The following is a 20,342-nucleotide window of genomic DNA, read 5'->3' on the forward strand; positions in this document are numbered from 1 at the left end:
CAGAAGCCAGTTCAGTTTCTAATTCAACATTCATTATTAATTATCATTAGCTTAAAGCATCAACAAGTTTAAAACAAAGGAGTTTGCTTTATGTGATTTATGGGATGATTTATGAAAGCTTTTATGCCCCTCAACAAATGAAGTACCCAGTGCACATTATTTCTCCAAATACTCAGTGCAAAAAGTGCACAACATCACAGCATTTCCTGTGTCATACTTAAGCCATCTGTATTCACTTGCCCAGCCTTTCCTGTGTCATACTTAAGCCATCTGTATTCACTTGCCCAGCCTTTCCTGTGTCATACTTAAACCATCTGTATTCACTTGCCCAGCCTTTCCTGTGTCATACTTAAGCCATCTGTAATCACTTGCCCAGCCTTTCCTGTGTCATACTTAAGCCATCTGTATTCACTTGCCCAGCCTTTCCTGTGTCATACTTAAGCCATCTATATTCACTTGACCAGCCTTTCCCATGTCATACTTAAGCCATCTGTATTCATTTGCCCAGTCTTTCCTGTGTCATAACTAAACCATCTGTATTCAGTTGCCCAGCTTTCCTGTATCATACTTCAGCCATCTGTATTCACTTGCCCAGCATTCTGGTACATTCTTAGCCTTATGTCTTGATAATGTTTGGAATTGCACTCTCTTTCCATCATCTAATTTCTGCCATTTCAGTGACAGCTGCCCAACTTACAAATACTCCTATGGGTTTAAAATTGTCACCACCCTATGTACTGAATTTTTTATTAAACATATTTATTGATATAACTTTGGATTATTCATTGAGTTATCAAACATGACATTTTGTGACTGGTCAAAATATGCCTAAGATCCTAAACATTCTGTTAACATCAGTAATGAGATCAATGATTGTGGGTAGAACATCAGGCTAGTTTTCCATGTGCAAAGAATGTTTTAACAATAGTCACAGTGCTTTACTTCAAGATTTTGGATGAGTTAAAACCTGTGCAGTTACCCTGCAAGAATTTCTTGTACCATGTCAACTGCAAGATTTTGGTAGGTAGTCAATTAACACAATAAATGGATCAATTAACCATCAAAGGAAATGCAGACTTACAACTGTTTCTTAACTTATGATAGGTGACCAGTGATAAGTTTTACTGCCCCAATGGATTAGTGGCTGCTGGGTTTTAATGACTTGCCAGCAAAATCACCAAAACATGGGATTACAGATTAGTGTTAATTTTTATCCCTGCACACCATGTGCTTTATCCACATTAGACAGAATGAATTCGTGTTTTCATTAAAAAAAATGGGACAGAATGAAGCAGACTCCATATTGTTTATGAAGAAATGACTTCTGAAATCTAACCTGTTTAGCATTCCACTGGTTTGCAATAAAAGTACTGTTCTGAACTACTGTATATATACTCACTTAGAAGTCAAGTCAAACTACAAACAACAAAGATCATGACTTGCTGTAGCATTATGTGCTGCCTTCAGATTAGGGTCTTTGTCGTTTGTTCTACTGATTACTACTAACAAACTGCACAGACCCAGATCTGCCAGCAAATTATGCGATGGTAGATCTGGGTCTGTGCAGTTTATAGTTGGACTTGTCTTATAAGTGAGCATATATGGTACTTGGCTACTTCCTTATTATAGACTGTCTTAAATTTAATTGACCATATATCTTGTATCTGGAGGTGCATTTGTATTAACATATATAAACTTGGCTGTGTGCAAATGGAATTGGCCATACTGTTACTTTAGCTGTCGCCTTTCAGCCAATCAGGAGCTGCTGTGTTACGTGGTGTGAAGACCCATCTTCAGCATGAAGAAACAGATCTTCATTATCATGTCTACTGGTAAACAGCTTTTGATTAAAAGTGACAACTGTCCAGGGATTACTGTAACAAGATTTGTTAAAGGTGGGATCAATTTAATGTCTAACGCAATAACTGTCTAGGGAACACTGTAACAAGATGTAATATAGGTGTGATCAATTTAATGTCTAATGCAGCTGCTGTCTAGGAATTACTGTAACAAGATTTGTTAAAGGTGGGATCAATTTAACATCTAATGCAACTACTGTCTAGGGATTACTGTAACAAGATGTAATATAGGTGGGATCAATTTAATGTCTAATGCAGCTAGCTGTCTTGGAATTACTGAAACAAGATTTGTTAAAGGTGGGATCAATTTAATGTCTAATGCAACTACTGTCCAGGGATTACTGTAACAAGATGTAATATAGGTGGGATCAATTTAATGTCTAATGCAACTGCTGTCTAGAAATTACTGAAACAAGATTTGTTAAAGGCGGGATCAATTTAATGTCTAATGCAACTGCTGTCTAGGGATTACTGTAACAAGATGCAATATAGGTGGGATCAATTTAATGTCTAATGCAGCTGCTGTCTAGGAATTACTGTAACAAGATTTGTTAAAGGTGGGATCAATTTAATGTCTAATGCAACTGCTGTCTAGGAATTACTGAAACAAGATTTGTTAAAGATGGGATCAATTTAATGTTTAATGCAACTGCTGTCTCGGGATTACTGTAACAAGATGCAATATAGGTGGGATCAATTTTATGTCTAATGCAGCTGCGGTCTAGGGATTACTGTACCAAGATTTGTTAAAGGTGGGATCAATTTAATGTCTAATGCAACTACTGTCTAGGGATTACTGTAACAAGATGCAATATAGATGGGATCAATTTAATGTCGAATGCAAATGCTGTCTAGCAATTACTGTAACAAGATTTATTAAAGGTGGGATCAATTTAATGTCTAATGCAACTGCTCTCTAGGGATTACTGTAACAAGATGTAATATAGGTGGGATCAATTTAAGGTCTAATGCAACTGCTGTCTAGGAATTACTGTAACAAGATTTGTTGAAGGTGGGATCAATTTAATGTCTAATGCAACTGCTGTCTAGGAATTACTGAAACAAGATTTGTTAAAGGTGGAATCAATTTACTGTCTAATGCAATAATGTCTAGGGATTACTGTAACAAGATTTGTTAAAGGAGGGATCAATTTAATGTCTAATGCAACTACTGTCTAGGGATTACTGTAACAAGATTTGTTAAAGGTGGGATCAATTTAATGTCTAATGCAGCTAGCTGTCTAGGAATTACTGAAACAAGATTTGTTAAAGGTGGGATCAATTTAATGTCTAATGCAACTACTGTCCAGGGATTACTGTAACAAGATGTAATATAGGTGGGATCAATTTAATGTCTAATGCAACTGCTGTCTAGAAATTACTGAAACAAGATTTGTTAAAGGCGGGATCAATTTAATGTCTAATGCAACTGCTGTCTAGGGATTACTGTAACAAGATGCAATATAGGTGGGATCAATTTAATGTCGAATGCAACTGCTGTCTAGGAATTACTGTAACAAGATTCATTGAAGGTGGGATCAATTTAATGTCTAATGCAATAATGTCTGGGGATTACTGTAACAAGATTTGTTAAAGGAGGGATCAATTTAATGTCTAATGCAACTACTGTCTAGGGATTACTGTAACAAGATTTGTTAAAGGTGGGATCAATTTAATGTCTAATGCAATAATGTCTGGGGATTACTGTAACAAGATTTGTTAAAGGAGGGATCAATTTAATGTCTAATGCAACTACTGTCTAGGGATTACTGTAACAAGATTTGTTAAAGGTGGGATCAATTTAATGTCTAATGCAATAATGTCTAGGGATTACTGTAACAAGATTTGTTATAGGAGGGGATCAGTTTAATATCTAATGCAACTACTGACCTGCTGCTGCTCCTGTCCTATCCAAACTCCCCTTCTTCAAGCCCCAGGATGAAATTAAAATAGGGGCCACTACAGCCATCAGGGCTCTCCATGGAGGTAATGGCTTCAAATCTTAAAAAGATAAACAAAAAATAAAGCAGTTAATATATTCTTATTCCAAACAGAGTAATTAAAAAATTTCTAACCAATCACTCTTAATAACCCCAACACCCTGGTCAATCTAGAGGTGACTTATCTCCCTGACAGCTTTTGATTGTAAAGATTTCAAATAAACATACCCTACTGTCCAGCACACTCAGTTTTCATACTGTTTATGATGTTGCCCTATTCCCCAGCACATTCAGTTTTTATGCTATACAATCTTTCACTCTCAATTTTGATACTACTTATGATGACGCCCAATTACCCAGCACACTAAATTTAAATACTACTTATATTTTATAATGCTTACGATAGTACCCTTTTATCTTTCACAATCAAACTGCATACTATTTATGACAGTACTCTATGGTCTTTCACTCTCAATTTTGATACTACTTATGATGGCGCCCAATTACCCAGCACACTAAATTTAAATACTACTTATATTTTATAATGCTTACGATAGTACCCTTTTATCTTTCACAATCAAACTGCATACTATTTATGACAGTACTCTATGGTCTTTCACTCTCAATTTTGATACTACTTATGATGGCGCCCAATTACCCAGCACACTAAATTTATATACTACTTATGATATTTTATAATGCTAATGATAGTACCCTAAGGACTTTAACTCTCAATTTCCATATTTCTTATGCTACACGTAGTTTCCATGGTAACACAAAAAATACTGACGAAAATTTTCAAAATTAAAATATACCTTGATGCAATAATTAGCTAGATATGTGCAAATCTTGGCTGAAATAGTTTCAATGGTTTGAGATTCATGTAGTGGTTAAAAAAAATGTAGACAGATCGGCAATGGGGGGAGAGGGGATAAAAATAACTAAAATGTAGACAGATCATAAAACAATCCCATATTGTGAGATCAACCAATCTAACATAGAGAAATGGTCATTATGTAAATATACTGCTGCCTCTTCCACATCCCATCCCCCCAGGAGACTACAACAAGGTCCTAAAATAGTTCAAGTATAATCACTGATCAACGTGCATATCTTCTGAAGATAAGTACATTATATACAGCAATTCAATGTAAACTCAAAGTACCATATGCACTGGCTTATAAAAACATCGAGTCAAACTGCAAATAACAAAGATCCTGATCTGCCATAGCATTAGAATTACGTACCTGCAGACCAGGGTCTATGTTGTTTGTTCTACTGATTACTCCTAACAAACTGCACAGACTCAGATCTGCAGCACATTATGTAATAGCATATCTGGATCTGTGCATTTGCAATGGACTAATCTTTTAAGTCAGTATATACTCTAGCTGCTCTCACAAAATTGTCATACTCTGCACCCTGCTGTATATTATAATGGAACAATATCACACAAAAATCTTTCATATACTGCATCCAGCTGAATGTAAGAATGGAAATAACTACTAGAAAAACTAAACAAAAATCTTTCATACACTGCACCCTGCTGTATGTCAGAAGGAGCAATAACTATTACAAAACTCAGACAAAAATCTTTCCTATACTCCATCCAGCTGTATGTTAGAAGGGGCAATAAAAAATCTTTCATATACAGGACTCACGGTACTAATTCCACTCCAATGGTAAACATATGGAAACACTATCATATTCAAAATTCAATAACTTAAAATTTATGGGTGCTGATAATGACACCTATAATTCTTCATGCACATCTAACCTTGGTGCAAGCTTATATGTGGAGAACACCATATGACCTGCGGCAATTTGTTTACATACATGTGCATGAAACAGGTGTTATTGATTCTGCACCAAATGAATCAGGTGCTACTTTCAGTACTGAGTACTCCTGAGTCAAGCCTGTAAAAATGCTAAAATTGCATCAGTAGAAATTTGTCAATATTTTTTTTACATTACATATAGGATAAGCTCTCAAAAGATATTTTTCCTAAAATTTTAATTTTCATTATTAACCAATTATGGACAACCAAACCTGTAAATACTCTATTATTTCTTCACCCATTTCTAGACTGGTTCACAGTTCTTCCGAATAATTAGTACCGTGTGTCCTACAGTATTGCAGCCAGCTGAATGCAAGAAGGGCAATACAAATCTTTTATATACTGCAGCCAGCTGTATGTTAGAAGGGGCAATACAAATCTTTCATATTACTGCATGCTTTATGTAAGAAGGAGCAATAAATATTACAAAAAGCACACAAAAATCTTTCATATACTGCAAGCTGTATGTAAAAAGGGGCAATAATAAAAAAAAATCATATACTGCATGCTGTATGTAAGAAGGAGCAATAAATATTACAAAAAGCACACAAAAATCATTCATATACTGCATGCTGTATGTAAGAAGGGACAATAACTATTACAAAAATCACACAAAAATCTTTCATATCCTACATACAACTGTATGTTAGAAGCACACAAAAAAACATTACTTTGATTTGCTGATATGCACATATTCTGATGATAGCCATGATACTGACCAAGTTAGAGTGATTCATCATAAACAGTCAAACTAGCTGCATCTGCAAGATTCTGTGATTCAATCCATTCAGCTGCAACAGGTTAATAACTTTAACATGATTTGTGTAAGGATATTAATTTCTCCCCAAAAATGACCATAAAACATTCAAAATTTCATGATGACCCATTAAAAACAGAGACTAGTTGCATTCTCAATTGTCTGTCATAAACTAAACCAACCTCCAAATCCAAAGGGGAAGCAACTCCAACAAAATCAGTAATTTATTTACATGCCTATTCATATGATGATCATAACACTAGTTTCACATCAATCAATAAAATACTGTGTGACTAGTTCAATTCGTAAAAATCTATAATACACTGCATTCCACTTCAAATCAAAAAGAGCAATAACTATAAAAAATTGCATAATTGAAGTCATTTGAAGATCTGAAAACTTATATCACAATATTTACAAACTTAAATGGTAATCCATCAAAATCCATGTGACTAGATAACCTAATACTGTTGTGTTTGACAGATGGATGGACAGACATGAGGCTTTCTATATACCACACCGCTGTGCAACAAGGCTATTAGCAAATTTATGATAACAAGGCTATAAGCACATTTCTGATAACAAGGCTATAAGCACATTTCTGATAACAAGGCTATATGCACATTTCTGATAACAAGGCTATATGCACATTTTTGATAACAAGGCTATATGCACATTTCTGATAACAAGGCTATATGCACATTTCTGATAACAAGGCTATAAGCACATTTTTGATAACAAGGCTATATGCACATTTCTGATAACAAGGCTATCAGCACATTTCTGATAACAAGGCTATATGCACATTTCTGATAACAAGGCTATAAGCACATTTTTGATAACAAGGCTATATGCACATTTCTGATAACAAGGCTATCAGCACATTTCTGACAACATGGCTATTAGCACATTTCTGTTAACATGGCTATTAGCACATTTCTGATAACAAGGCTATATGCACATTTCTGATAACAAGGCTATCAGCACATTTCTGACAACATGGCTATTAGCACATTTCTGTTAACATGGCTATTAGCACATTTCTGACAACAAGGCTATATGCACATTTCTGATAACAAGGCTATAAGCACATTTCTGATAACAAGGCTATCAGCACATTTCTGTTAACATGGCTATTAGCACATTTCTGTTAACATGGCTATCAGCACATTTCTGACAACATGGCTATTAGCACATTTCTGATAACAAGGCTATCAGCACATTTATGACAACAAGGCTATTAGCACATTTCTGATAACAAGGCTATCAGCACATTTATGACAACAAGGCTATTAGCACATTTCTGACAACATGGCTATTAGCACATTTCTGATAACAAGGCTATCAGCACATTTCTGACAACAAGGCTATTAGCACATTTCTGATAACAAGGCTATTAGCACATTTCTGATGACAAGGCTATCAGCACATTTCTGACAACAAGGCTATTAGCACATTTCTGATAACAAGGCTATTAGCACATTTCTGTTAACATGGCTATTAGCACATTTTTGAATGTACCAATGTGTATGTTAACTTACTGTCTTTAAAAATTTTTAAAGGGATTATGTGTTTCGTTCAGTAACATGTTTCCGAGGATGGCCTATTTCTAAATTTGTACCTTCAGAAAAACACTTAATTCCCACTTTCTCCACCTGATATAGCCACATCAAATGCTTCATTACCATTAAAACCCAAGCAACAACTGCAAATTTCCAAGCATGTGTCAAAGCAAACAGCAAGTTGCATAGTTTCAGGATTTTTTATGTAGGCATTATAAATGATATTCTTTCCCAATCTATATTACTTTAACATGAACTAAGGATAAAGCCAACAATTAAATCTTGCTGTATCTTCCAATGTTAGAAATTTGAAGCCATTTTCTTAATGCCTTCTTCTGTGCCATATTCATGAACTAAATATTTACAAGGTAAGTAGATAGGTCAAGATTCTAAAGATTTAATTCATGGATGAAGTACTAGGTTCTACTTTAGAAAGACATGTACTTAGTAAGTCTTATCGTGTTAAACTAAATGTCATGGAAACTGTTTTTCAAATGCACTGGGTTCTTTTATACAATTTCAAAAATTATGAAGTCATCTCACAGCAGAAAGGCTAAGTCTAAGTTCTTTACCACATTAATTGCTTACAAGATTTTAAAATATGAAAAGATAATTCCTTGTTCAAGTGTTTGCTCATGATAATATTAACAAGAAACATATACAGGTGTAAAAGAAGGGTTTTTAAATCTGGATAGTTTGTTGTGATTCATCATAAGCCAATATGCATGAGATCTCAAAATTTAACCCTGAGGATCTGGTTTTGGACCTCATTTTGTAGACTGTATTGTGTACTTTAGGGCCTTATTATGTAGTAATGACTGTATTGTGTACTTTAGGGCCTTATTATGTAGTACTGACTGCATTGTGTACTATAGGGCCTTATGTAGTAATGACTGTATTGTGTACTTTAGGGCCTTATTATGTAGTACTAACTGTAGTGTGTACTTTAGGGCCTTATTATGTAGTAATGACTGTATTGTGTACTTTAGGGCCTTATGTAGTAATGACTGTATTGTGTACTTTAGGGCCTTATGTAGTAATGACTATTGTGTACTTTAGGGCCTTATTATGTAGTACTGACTGTAGTGTGTACTTTAGGACCTTATTATGTAGTAATGACTGTATTGTGTACTTTAGGGCCTTATGTAGTAATGACTGTATTGTGTACTTTAGGGGGTTATTATGTAGTACTGACTGCATTGTGTACTGTAGGGCCTTATTATGTAGTATTGACTGCATTGTGTACTGTAGGGTCTTATTATGTAGTACTGACTGCACTGTGTACCGTAGGACCTTATTATGTAGTACTGTCTGCACTGTGTACTTTAGGGCCTTATTATGTAGTACTGACTGCATTGTGTACTTAAGGGCCTTATTATGTAGTACTGACTGCATTGTGTACTTAAGGGCCTTATTATGTAGTACTGACTGCATTGTGTACTTAAGGGCCTTATTATGAAGTACTTTATTGTGTACTTAAGGGCATTATTATGTAATACCGACTGCATTGTGTACTTTAGGGCCTTATTAAGTAGTAATAACTGTATTGTGCACTTAAGGGATTTATTATATAGTACTGACTGTATTGTGTACTTTAGGGCCTTATTATGTAGTACTGACTGTATTGTGTACTTTAGGGCCTTATGTAGTACTGACTATTGTGTATCTTAGGGCCTTATCATGCAGTACTGACTGATTGTGTACTTTAGGGTCTTATTATGTAGTAATGACTATTGTGTACTCTAGGACCTTATGTAGTAATGACTGTATTATCCATTTAAGGGCCTTATTATGTAGTACTGACTGTAGTGTGTTCTTCAGGGCTTTATTAGGTAGTACTGACTATTTTGTATTTTAGGGCCTTATGTAGTATTGACTATTGTGTACTTTAATACCTTACATATGTAGCACTGCCTGTACTGTGTATTATAGGCCCTTATTATGTAACACTGACTGTTTTGTGTACTTTGGGACATTATTTTGTAGTATTGACTGTATTCTGTATTTATAGGTTACTGCATTTGTATGGGAAAAGATGAACGGGTTTTCCAGACCCATGACCATGGGAATGCAGTATTACTATAAAAAAATCTAATTTATATTTTCCCATTCAAATGCAGTAAGCTTTGTACAGTGTTATAAAGTCATTTTGCTTTTCTACCCAAGGCCTAATTTAAAAAAATACACTACAAGAAACCAAGTAATTGAATTTATGCTGTATTGCATAATAAATGCACTACCATAGACACATCAATACACAATAACAATATTAATGTGTGCATAGCACTGCCCAGCAACCTTTATACTTCATCATGTGCTCAACATTACTTTTAAAAAAAGAACTATCATTTTGGTCTACAAAAAATTAATGTTAGAATCATACTGTGAATGAATGTGTGTTGTAACAGCTTTCCAGCTGGTTTGGAATGGATGGATTTTTGTATTTTTGGGGGTTTTTTGTGGTCATTTCTACACAATTCTACTTTTCTGCTTGTGATGGCCTGGATCTATCAACTGTGTCAATTATTTACCAAGTACATGCGATTTGAGCAGGGAGGAACCCACCAATTAGATGCAAGTATGTTTCTATTCTATCACTGTTTGGAATCACAAGGGAAAAGTTAGAACCCTTTCAACTGAAATTATCAAAATGACACTATGCAATATCATATTCATTTTGAATACTGTAAGGAGAATGAGATTGCAGTTGGAAATGTAGTAGAAATTACAGTACAATTTCACAGCAGTTGATCAAATTTTAGAACCCATGACATAGCTCATGTAATTCAGAATAGCAGAACTAAGAATGTACATTTTGAGGAAATTCAAGATGTAAAAATTAAAGGATATTTTTTGCCATTCTTATTACCAGCTAAAGAACACATATTTATGCCTTGTCACTTGCATGATCTTTGTAGGGATGCCAGCCATGTAACGACCTCTACTGTAGTATGGCCTCTATCACTAGCCTAAATCCGAAATATTGTACCAAAACAGGTAACATGGAAATATTGCAAAACAGATGGTGTGTGACAGTTCATTCAGCCAGTGGAAATAAGAATTCTTTGTCAACTTGGTTTATTGACTCTGAGGCTCTTACTTTTCTACCAAAACCTTCAGTCACATTTTTTGACTCGAACATAGTACTTAGACTTATAAAACAGTATGTCTCTGATAGGTAATTGATAGCCCTTGCCCTCAGTATGCTTTTCTATGCTTTTATTATATACCCCAGAGAGCACTGTTCATAGTCTGAACCATTCCATTAACAAAAAGTTATGAACATTTCTACAATTGCAACTTTTTTCAATCGTCCTGTATATATACTAAGCAAATGAAAAAAAATCTGTCTCCATCAATGTTTTACAATTATATGATGTTGCTGCAGCAATAACAAATGGGCATTTGTTTGGTCCTTCAAAGAGGGCCTTTCGCAGCACCTTTAATAACACATGAACCTTCATCTAAGCAAGCCGAAGACCTCTGATCAAAGGAAGTCAGCAACAGACTTAAATAAAAGCACTGTTTCATTTTTCATAGTTATTTGAACATATTTATTAAGCCATGAAAGTTTCCTGTTTGCAACAAAAAAGTTCCTGCTTGCGATCGCTATCAATGGCAGCATAAAACCCAATTTAAAGCTCCAATATTTAAAACAATAGAAATCTGGCCGTTGAGTTAAATGAAGGTGGGACATCTCACAAGAACATTTAATTTGTTTGCATGTTTCCATTTCCCTGTGAATAGCCACATCCCTTGGTAGCCTTGGCATCATGGTAGTCATCTCTGGCTGACCAAAATCTAGGCCAATTTAAGTACATGTACTGTATTTCATGTAATTTTTCGTACATGAAAAATAATTATTAATTTCAGTGTACAAAAAATGATATGTAAAATAAACAATTTTTCATCTTGTGGTACTGACTGTGTACAAAAAATAGAGGGATCATGCCTGAACAAGTTCTACGGAACACACACTACTCAACAACCCAACGGTATAAACGTACAAAAAAAACATATTTTCTGTCCCATTCTGCTCTCAACTCAATAATTCAATTACAATTTTAAAAAAACTACTCAAAATTTGGTGGGGGGATGAGAGAGAGAGAGAGAGAGAGAGAGAGAGAGAGAGAGAGAGAGGCATAATGTCTAAGTGTGCAAGCTCGTCTGCATTTAGAGCAGTTCTTTGTAGCTGTTGTGTAATGTTGGCAAAATAATTAAATGGCCTGAACATTTATGGGTATTTAATGGTGAACTGTACGCAATGATTAGACCAATTTGCAGGTCACCGCTTTTTTTTCTGTCCACTTTGTCACGAAACTAAGTGCGCTTGTGTTCTTACAGCAAGAACTTCATTTTCAAATTACAACAAAAATATAAAGAACTTTAAAAAATGTGTTTTAGTTAAAGCAAGTCAGAGTGTGTGTGTGTGTGTGTGTGTGTGTGTGTGTGAGAGAGAGAGAGAGAGAGAGAGAGAGAGAGAGATTAATTTTGTCAGTGTACAAGACCATATTTATTCAGGGTAGTTTTTAATTGTAGCTTTTGCAAAGAGAAAAAAAAGACTATTTTCAGTTACCTGACAACTGTGATAAACCTCATGTATTAGGACACAACTACATTCCATTATCAATAAACACCTTCAAATCAACAATTCATTCTTGTTTTAATTACGATATACATTATTAGAATAACCTCATGGCTACGCTGTGTTATTTACATGCTAATTAAATATGCTTAGAGCTTTGGTTATTCCAGTTGAAACTAGATAGAGGGCAAGATTCGAAAGAAGAGGTCAAATCAGCGAGGCTGCCAGTAGGGAAATGAGGCTCTCTTTAGGGAAATGAAAATCTGTCAATGTGCTATCAAGGCCATTGTCCAGAGAGAAGGTGTTGTAAAGACCAGTGATCATACAAATTACTTGTTATTTGAACTCGCCAATAAATATAACAATAGAGGGGTATATAGTAGAATAGATTTGTAACAAAATGTTAATTATATCCAAATCAAAACAGTAGAGGCACTTAAAAGACTTCATATGTACGAATTGATTTAACGGAGTCTATGACTTTCAAATTGACAATAGAAAATGACAAGGTTTTTTTCATTTATTTGTGTATGACTATAATGAAACAATAAGACCAGTTCATCATTGGACTGTGGCCTTCACCTTAACATGCACTCAGATATAATTTTTGTTGGATAAGAAAACATCACAGGGCTTCCGACTCATTTTAAAATGCATGTGGTGTTTTGTTACAGTGATGGACTTTATAAGAACTAATTAACAATATTTAAGGATTATGTTCTGTGAAGGCCTTTGTCCAGTTCTTAATAACAGTAGTAGATACTGTAATGACAATAAGAGAGCTTATGCATCAATCATTGTATTTTCTCAACAACAATTTGTTATTAAATTTTGTGAAAACAAAATGGCTATATGGTAGGTCCCTATCTTCGATCTTTTTTGCAAACGTAAATCTTTTTGGTAGAACTGTCATGTCCAATAATTTAAAGGATTTTCGAAAAATACAAAGTGATATGTACGAAAAAATATGATACATTTAAATAATTATTAGTTGACAACTGGATTGTGTACAAAAAAATTAAAGGGTACGAAAAAAATACGTGAAAGACGGTACATGTAGCATATAAACAACTACACATCCAAGTGCTACTAGAAAAATAAATATCAGAGAGAACTGTTTCATTGAACATGTTTGTTGACAATGGGATATAGATCAAACAAGGACTACTGTTTTTTATATATACATTTTAATTGTGTTTTCAAATGGGATTCAAACAATTCATAAATTTTCAAACATATGATCTAATACATGAATTCACAGATTTTTTCACATGTATGTGCATTATTTAACACATTGTTTAGTGTACAACACAAAATTAAGTTGTCAATATACAAGTGTATTTCTGACTAGATGTCTTCATTTAATTAAATTTTTCATTTTTTTCCTCTGCATAAATCCGAGTCACTGATAGCAGGTCACCTCTTAAAAATTTCACATGTGACATTTCAATTTATTTTCAGCCTCCCACATCTCATCGAAACATCTGCTTATGTCAACAATAATACCTTGGCCCGGAGGATGTTGAGATAAACGGATAGTACTGTATTATGAAACTTAAATTTTATACAAATTGGAGTCACAATATTGAGGTTGGCGAAGTTTTGGGTAACAACTTTTTCAAAGCCAGCACCAACCCTGCTAATTCTTGCCAGGAGTAGTATGGGAAAGTGCGAGTAAAACAACTAGACCATTTTCTAGATTAAGTTTTCTTTATAATACACCAATAAACAGTTTCAAGAGCACTGCAATATGCTTAACAGAGCCTGGTTGTACAAGTAACCTTTACAGGCTCTGTATAAAATGCCAGTAAACAAGAACTAGTGATCTTGTTATCTAAATGAAAACAAACAACTTCATGATGTATGAAGTAATTTTTAATTCAGTTTTAAATACTAGTAAGAAACGCTATTTAGACACAAATTAGTAATAAAATAATGGCTTCTGATAAAATAATATTGCTTTTGACTGAAAAAGATTGCGATCTGTGTTTCCTATTTCACTGTTTTTTAAAATTAGGTTAGGCAATTTTTATATACATATATAAACATTATCTATAAATCAAATAATATTTCCAGCACTTCAAAGTACTGGGCAAAACCGGCTTAATTTTACTGTGACTATACCAACCCATTCGTTTGTTTCGAAAGTCCGTTAAGCATGAAAGGTGCAGGAGATGCCAGTATTAGTACCATTCTGGTCACAGTCAGGTTAGAAATTATGAATAAATGATTCAGTTGACTTAGTTGTGTATACTTTTCATCACAGTAAACGTTTTCGTTATTGAAATCGGTAGAGGGGGTAAAAGCAAACAGGGATGTATAGTCAGACTACAATGCTGTTGGGCATTTCTGCACACTTAAGGTTTCCATCTCCAATACTGAAGCAAAACACATACCAAATTTTACTGATTGATGAAAATAAAATACAGCAATGTTTACCTTTTTAAAAAAAGGCAATTGCCACCAGAATATCCTGTTCAAAATAATATTAATTTTGGACATGGGAATACCACCCTCACCCTTGTGTTTTCCTGACTCGTGATATGTTGGCCTATCCTGCGCAAAGCATTGAAAAGATGTAATAATTATTAATCAGACAATAGAAATGAAATGCATTACTTTGGACTGTTTCTTTCAGCATTTCGGTCAAGTAATTGAATAATGACAATAAATGGCAGGATATATTAAGCAAATAAAACTGATCTTGTAAAAAAGTTAGTAAAGTTCAACATTTTATAAAAAAATAATCTATTATGTGGAAGAGAAACAACAATGAATAAGATGTAATGTGTTTAAGTCTTGCTGATGGGGAAAATTACTAAAGAATTTAGAAACAGACTAATTGCAGGTGAATTTCTTTTGAATTTATATTGTAGTGGCAAGTTGACACGTTGGGTAGCAGAAGATTTTGTATGTATGGGACAACTTCTTGCAAAAATGGAAACTTGGATTAAAACTCAGTATTGATTTAAGGTATACATTTCAATCACTTATATAATGTATTTATTTGTATGATTCTAAAAGATACATAGTAAATTGGATTTTCTGGGTTACCGGTTCAAGGTCATGGAGTGGGTCTTCATGTTGACATTTAAAATCACATTTTCATATGCATTTCGAATTGAAATGCCCGATATTTTTGTACACTTTATGAATATCACTTTTCTTAAATAAATTGCAATTGTTCTTTCTTAATACAAAATGGAATTTTGACCCAAAATAACACATGACCCAATGTTTACAGAATTGACATATTGTTGCTTAGAATTACCCGACATGCAGAATTGGCCAACATGGTATATATACACAAATCAATTTCAGCAATGTGATTTTTTTTAAAAAAAACTGTATTGTTGATGTTGTTGTAGAGTTTAATGCCATTTTTCAGCACAAGAGAGGCTATACATGGCAGTCAGTATAAATGGTGGAGGAAGAACCAGGGAAAACCCCAGGAAGAACAACCAACCCACGAGAAGCTACTGGCAAGCTTTGTCAAATACCCACATTGGCCGAGCACGAGACTCAACCCCACACAGACAGAGGTGAGATGGGAATGATCTGTAACGGTGGGTGCTTTAGACCACTCAGCCACTCGGGGCCCCCAAAACAAATTGTATACCATTGGGGAACATGTCGAGGGTCAGCACTGAGAAATAGGGATAGTCCCCAAACTGGGAACACATTTTTTATTATTTGTTTTATTTGCCTCATCAAATATGACTTGACTTCCTATTGTTAAAGCTTCACAGCACATGTTAATGCCAGTTTTTAATTACATTTCAAGAACAACAACTCTTACATAACTCTACAGTGTACGCATGCCCACTTTGAAAATGGTTATCGGTGTTATTAGATGGTAAACATTACACAATAGAAAGGCTTAAAATGCATAAGCTTCCAGAGGCTCTCTTTACCAGCCTCCATTATGGGTTGTCACACAAGCATTGTGATAACTTGTTACTACGCCATCTCCATCCACCCCACCCCCAAAACAGATATTTCTGGACCTGTCCTTGCTCGCTTTCTTTTGGTCAGGTTTATCCTGAACGACTCATTTAAGTTGTAATTTTTCAATGTCCACAGAGCCAGGCTGAATCAAGGTAGAGTTGTCCGAAACATCAACCACCTTGTCTCGAGCACAGGGTCTCGTATCGTTGTTTAAAAATGACCTGTCATGCATGTACTATATAATAACGAACTATAGTTATTATATAATGCATGTATGACAGGTCAATTTTAAGCACCGATACGAGCCCCTGTGGCTCGCATTTGGCTCTCATTTTCAATGATGGATATTTTAAAATTTCTTGTCAATCTTAATTTCAATTTACCTACATACGAGCTGAATATCACACTAGTCAGCCAAATTATGAAGCTGACAGGAATAATTACTGCTAGAATCAAGACAAGCAGAATCATTATGCAGTCTCATTGCGTTAAAGTTGTCTTTCCAACAGGAACTTGCCTTGTAGTTTGGTGTTCAATCTATTTATTACAAAACGCCAGTTGCATCATGATTTTGTTCACCAGTCTATTTATATATTGTTATCGCGTTGGAGATATCTTAAAAGTTAATCAACTGAATCGGTGGTTTCATGGGGGAAGAGGGGTCGATTACCGAGGGGACGCTAATGCTGAGTAATACTTTTTACGGGGCAAGACAGGTGGCGCTGAGGATAACCATGGGGGCGGTGGCCCGAAATTTTTTGGGAACCACTGAGCTAAACGAAACTGAAAGTAATGAGGCTTCTATCGTTGCTTGCTATTTTCCTATAAATAATACATGCACCATTTAAAAACTCCATTGAATCAAAATAATCTAATTACATTCGATAACTATGTATATTAAGTTATGTCAGAGACCTAGTTTTAATCAGATTGAAATTCAAAGTGACGACAGGTGCAAATAACATGTGCTCGACGCGAGCTTAATGTTGATAAAAAAGCAACCAAAAAAAGCAATATCTGAAGGGGAAAAAATCATACAAAGTGACAAAATTACCTCGGATTACCCCGTGGCCTGACATAGGACACTCACTATCATTCTACTAAAGAGACCTACGTCAGAACAGGTGATCGGGGTAATAAGGGGTCCATGTATTCACAGCAAACTACCGCAAACCTACCGTAAACCACAGTACTAATAGTGGGCTATGTCCAGACAATGGAAAGTCCAGTCAAAATGGTCCTGGGGCTGTATCCAGACAAGATTTATACGGACAATGGAAAATCCAGTCAAAAAGGTCGTGGGGCCATATACGGACAAGATTTATACGGACAAAATGTTGGGATTGTATAGGGACAATAGGAATGGAACAGGTGAGGTGACCTCATGATACTGGCCACTGGCAACAATGTTGCAAGGGGATGACCTCAATCGGACCAAACAGTGGCGAAAAAACCTAGAACGCTTGACGGGGCGGGACTAGCGGGACATATACATAGAACACATACAATATACAGACATAAATCAATATATCGCACGTAAAATGGACTAAAGAATTTGTTAGGCCAAGAGAATAAATATATTTTCGATGAATATAATTTTTTTTTTTTTTTTTTTTGTTAACATCATTTTATTAACGGCACCGCATCTTCTTTTCTTCCTCAAACTTCTTCTGACTTCTGGACTTAAGATGAGGACTCTCATCCGACAGTTTTGTCTCTCCACATAAATTCTTCTTTTCCAAACGCTCATATCGGTGATCCGGGTGATTGTCCATGATAACCTGACATATATGGGTAAGTCCGTGTGGAACACCATCGACAATACGAGAGTAGATGATTCAACGTTAGTCCACATCTTGTGACGAGAACAGGTGAAGGGAATGTAGTGAACCGCTATTATTTATTGTGGAAGAGTGGATCGAAACGGATTGAGTTTTTTCATTAATCCTAACACGCGTTACAAAATTCATTCACAGTATGGAGTCTGTCTTCCAATCCGAAGAGAGTTGCCTGTGACGTCACATTCGCTATATAGATGTGCTAGCGTCTACACGCAGTCAATCAGTGCAACATAATTTTCAAACATGAAGGAAGCTAAGAAGACGATGAATTGGGGTGCACAGGCCGTGGAGACGAGACGCGATGACGCAGCGGGTACCTAAGTCGACACAGTCCTACTTCCAGAAGAGATTTTAATTGGGATTTAGTGGATTTTCTCTCTTCTTTGGAAGAAATTGTTCCGGTACCGGCACCTTCGCCACCTTCTCCTTCCTTACCACACGTCGAGGATTTTAAAAAGACAGAAAGAGGGATTGGAGAAATTTTTACATCAGCAGAAAGACACAGAATAAGCTTTTCTCCTTCAACAGCAACATCAAGAAGAAGAAACAAGTATAATTAAACGACAGGAAGAAGAAGCAACAGAGAAGAAACAAGGTCTAGGAGAGAAGGAGGACAGTGAAAGTCAAACACAAAATGTCCTCTTAACATTTTGGCAGAGTCAGAGAGTCTGAATGAAATGTATCAGACTTCTTTAATGCGACCCAAGAGAAAAAGACCTTTCTGGGCCAAACAGTCCAACCCCGTCCACACACCTGCTATGCCTGAGATTTCTAAACTAGTGATTTCTATCAAATCGTCGACATCAGCCAGTCCGGGAGTAGGTCTAAGCCATGGCAAAGGTTTAAGGCACTTAAAGCTGAGTACGACACGTTCCTGATTTTTTTTTTTTTTTTTATTAATTAAAAAAAAATCACCCAACGGTATTTTTCAGGTCCACTTACTTCTTTCGAAACAAGATAATATTCAATTTGCCAGAATCAGAAAAAAAAATACACTCTAAATCAATTTTTTGCCCATAATGTACGTGTCTGAGTGAGTGCGTGATTGTAGGTCCATATACCAAAAACCAAAACCAAGAGACACGCTTTCTGTATGGTATGTTCTGTTACACATTTTGCAATCCCATTCACAACACAAAACTTTATAAAGTTCATAGGACTTCTATCTCTTTTTTCACTGTTTTTAAAAATTAAATTTCTTCACTTTCACGGGTTTTTCCTTCTCTTCTTCACTCACTCTCTCCTCGTCCTTTTTCTTCTCTTTTTTCTTTTTCTGTATGTGTCTGGGTGCTTCCTTTTGGGAGGGTATCTCTTCTTCCTGTTCTGAACCCCTCTCTCTTTCTCCTGTTTTTTTTTTTTTTTTCTTTTCTTCAGGGCAGTTTCAAGTCCAATGTCCTTTCTCTTGATAATGATAACAAGCATCTTGACTTTTGTCTCTTCTAACAGCTGTCAGTAGTGAATGGGGTCACATTAGCGACAATGGGAATTAGCATTAAAAACCACCCTGGGTCACTTTGGCGACAATGGAAATTTAACATTAACCACCCTGGGTCACTTTGGCGACAAAGGAAATTTAACATGGGCAAAAAACCCTGGGTCACTCTGGCGACAAGGGAATTTAACATTGGAGAAAGGAAATATCCATGCTAGGGACATTCTAGGGACAAAGGCATTCGAACAATGGAAATTTAACATGGGAGATATTGCTGGGTCACTCTAGGGACAAGGGGAATTGAACATGGGGAATAGACTTTGGGTCTGTCTAGGGACAAAGGGAATTGAACATGGGGAATAGAGTTTGGGCTTGTCTAGGGACAAGGGGAATTGAACATGGGAATAGAGTTTGGGCTTGTCTAGGGACAAGGGGAATTGAACATGGGAATAGAGTTTGGGTTTGTCTAGGGACAAGGGGAATTGAACATGTTAGAAAAAAAAATACTTTAGGGACAAGGGGAATTGAACATGGGATTTTTTTTAAAAAAATTTTTTAAAAAAAGGGTAGGCAATGGAAA

At 35.5% G+C, this 20,342-nt stretch overlaps 1 protein-coding gene across 2 annotated transcripts in view; it reads right to left on the reverse strand.

Annotated features, from left to right (window-relative positions):
- Positions 1-17,027, reverse strand: part of LOC149776017 (transmembrane protein 19-like) — a 30,094-nt gene extending 13,067 nt beyond the window's left edge. For both annotated transcript variants that reach the window (XM_089941639.1, XM_089941638.1), the window contains exons 1-2: positions 16,873-17,027; positions 3,750-3,860 (exon numbers count right to left, since the gene is read on the reverse strand). In XM_089941639.1, the coding sequence (XP_089797765.1) occupies positions 3,750-3,860; positions 16,873-16,960 (199 nt within the window). In that variant the 5' untranslated portion in view covers positions 16,961-17,027. The remainder of the gene's footprint in view (positions 1-3,749; positions 3,861-16,872) is intronic.
- Positions 17,028-20,342: the final 3,315 nt, after the last annotated feature.

Source organism: Sinohyriopsis cumingii, chromosome 18 (assembly GCF_028554795.1).
Source record: "Sinohyriopsis cumingii isolate HCF-2022 chromosome 18, ASM2855479v2, whole genome shotgun sequence".
NCBI lineage: Eukaryota > Metazoa > Mollusca > Bivalvia > Unionida > Unionidae > Sinohyriopsis > Sinohyriopsis cumingii.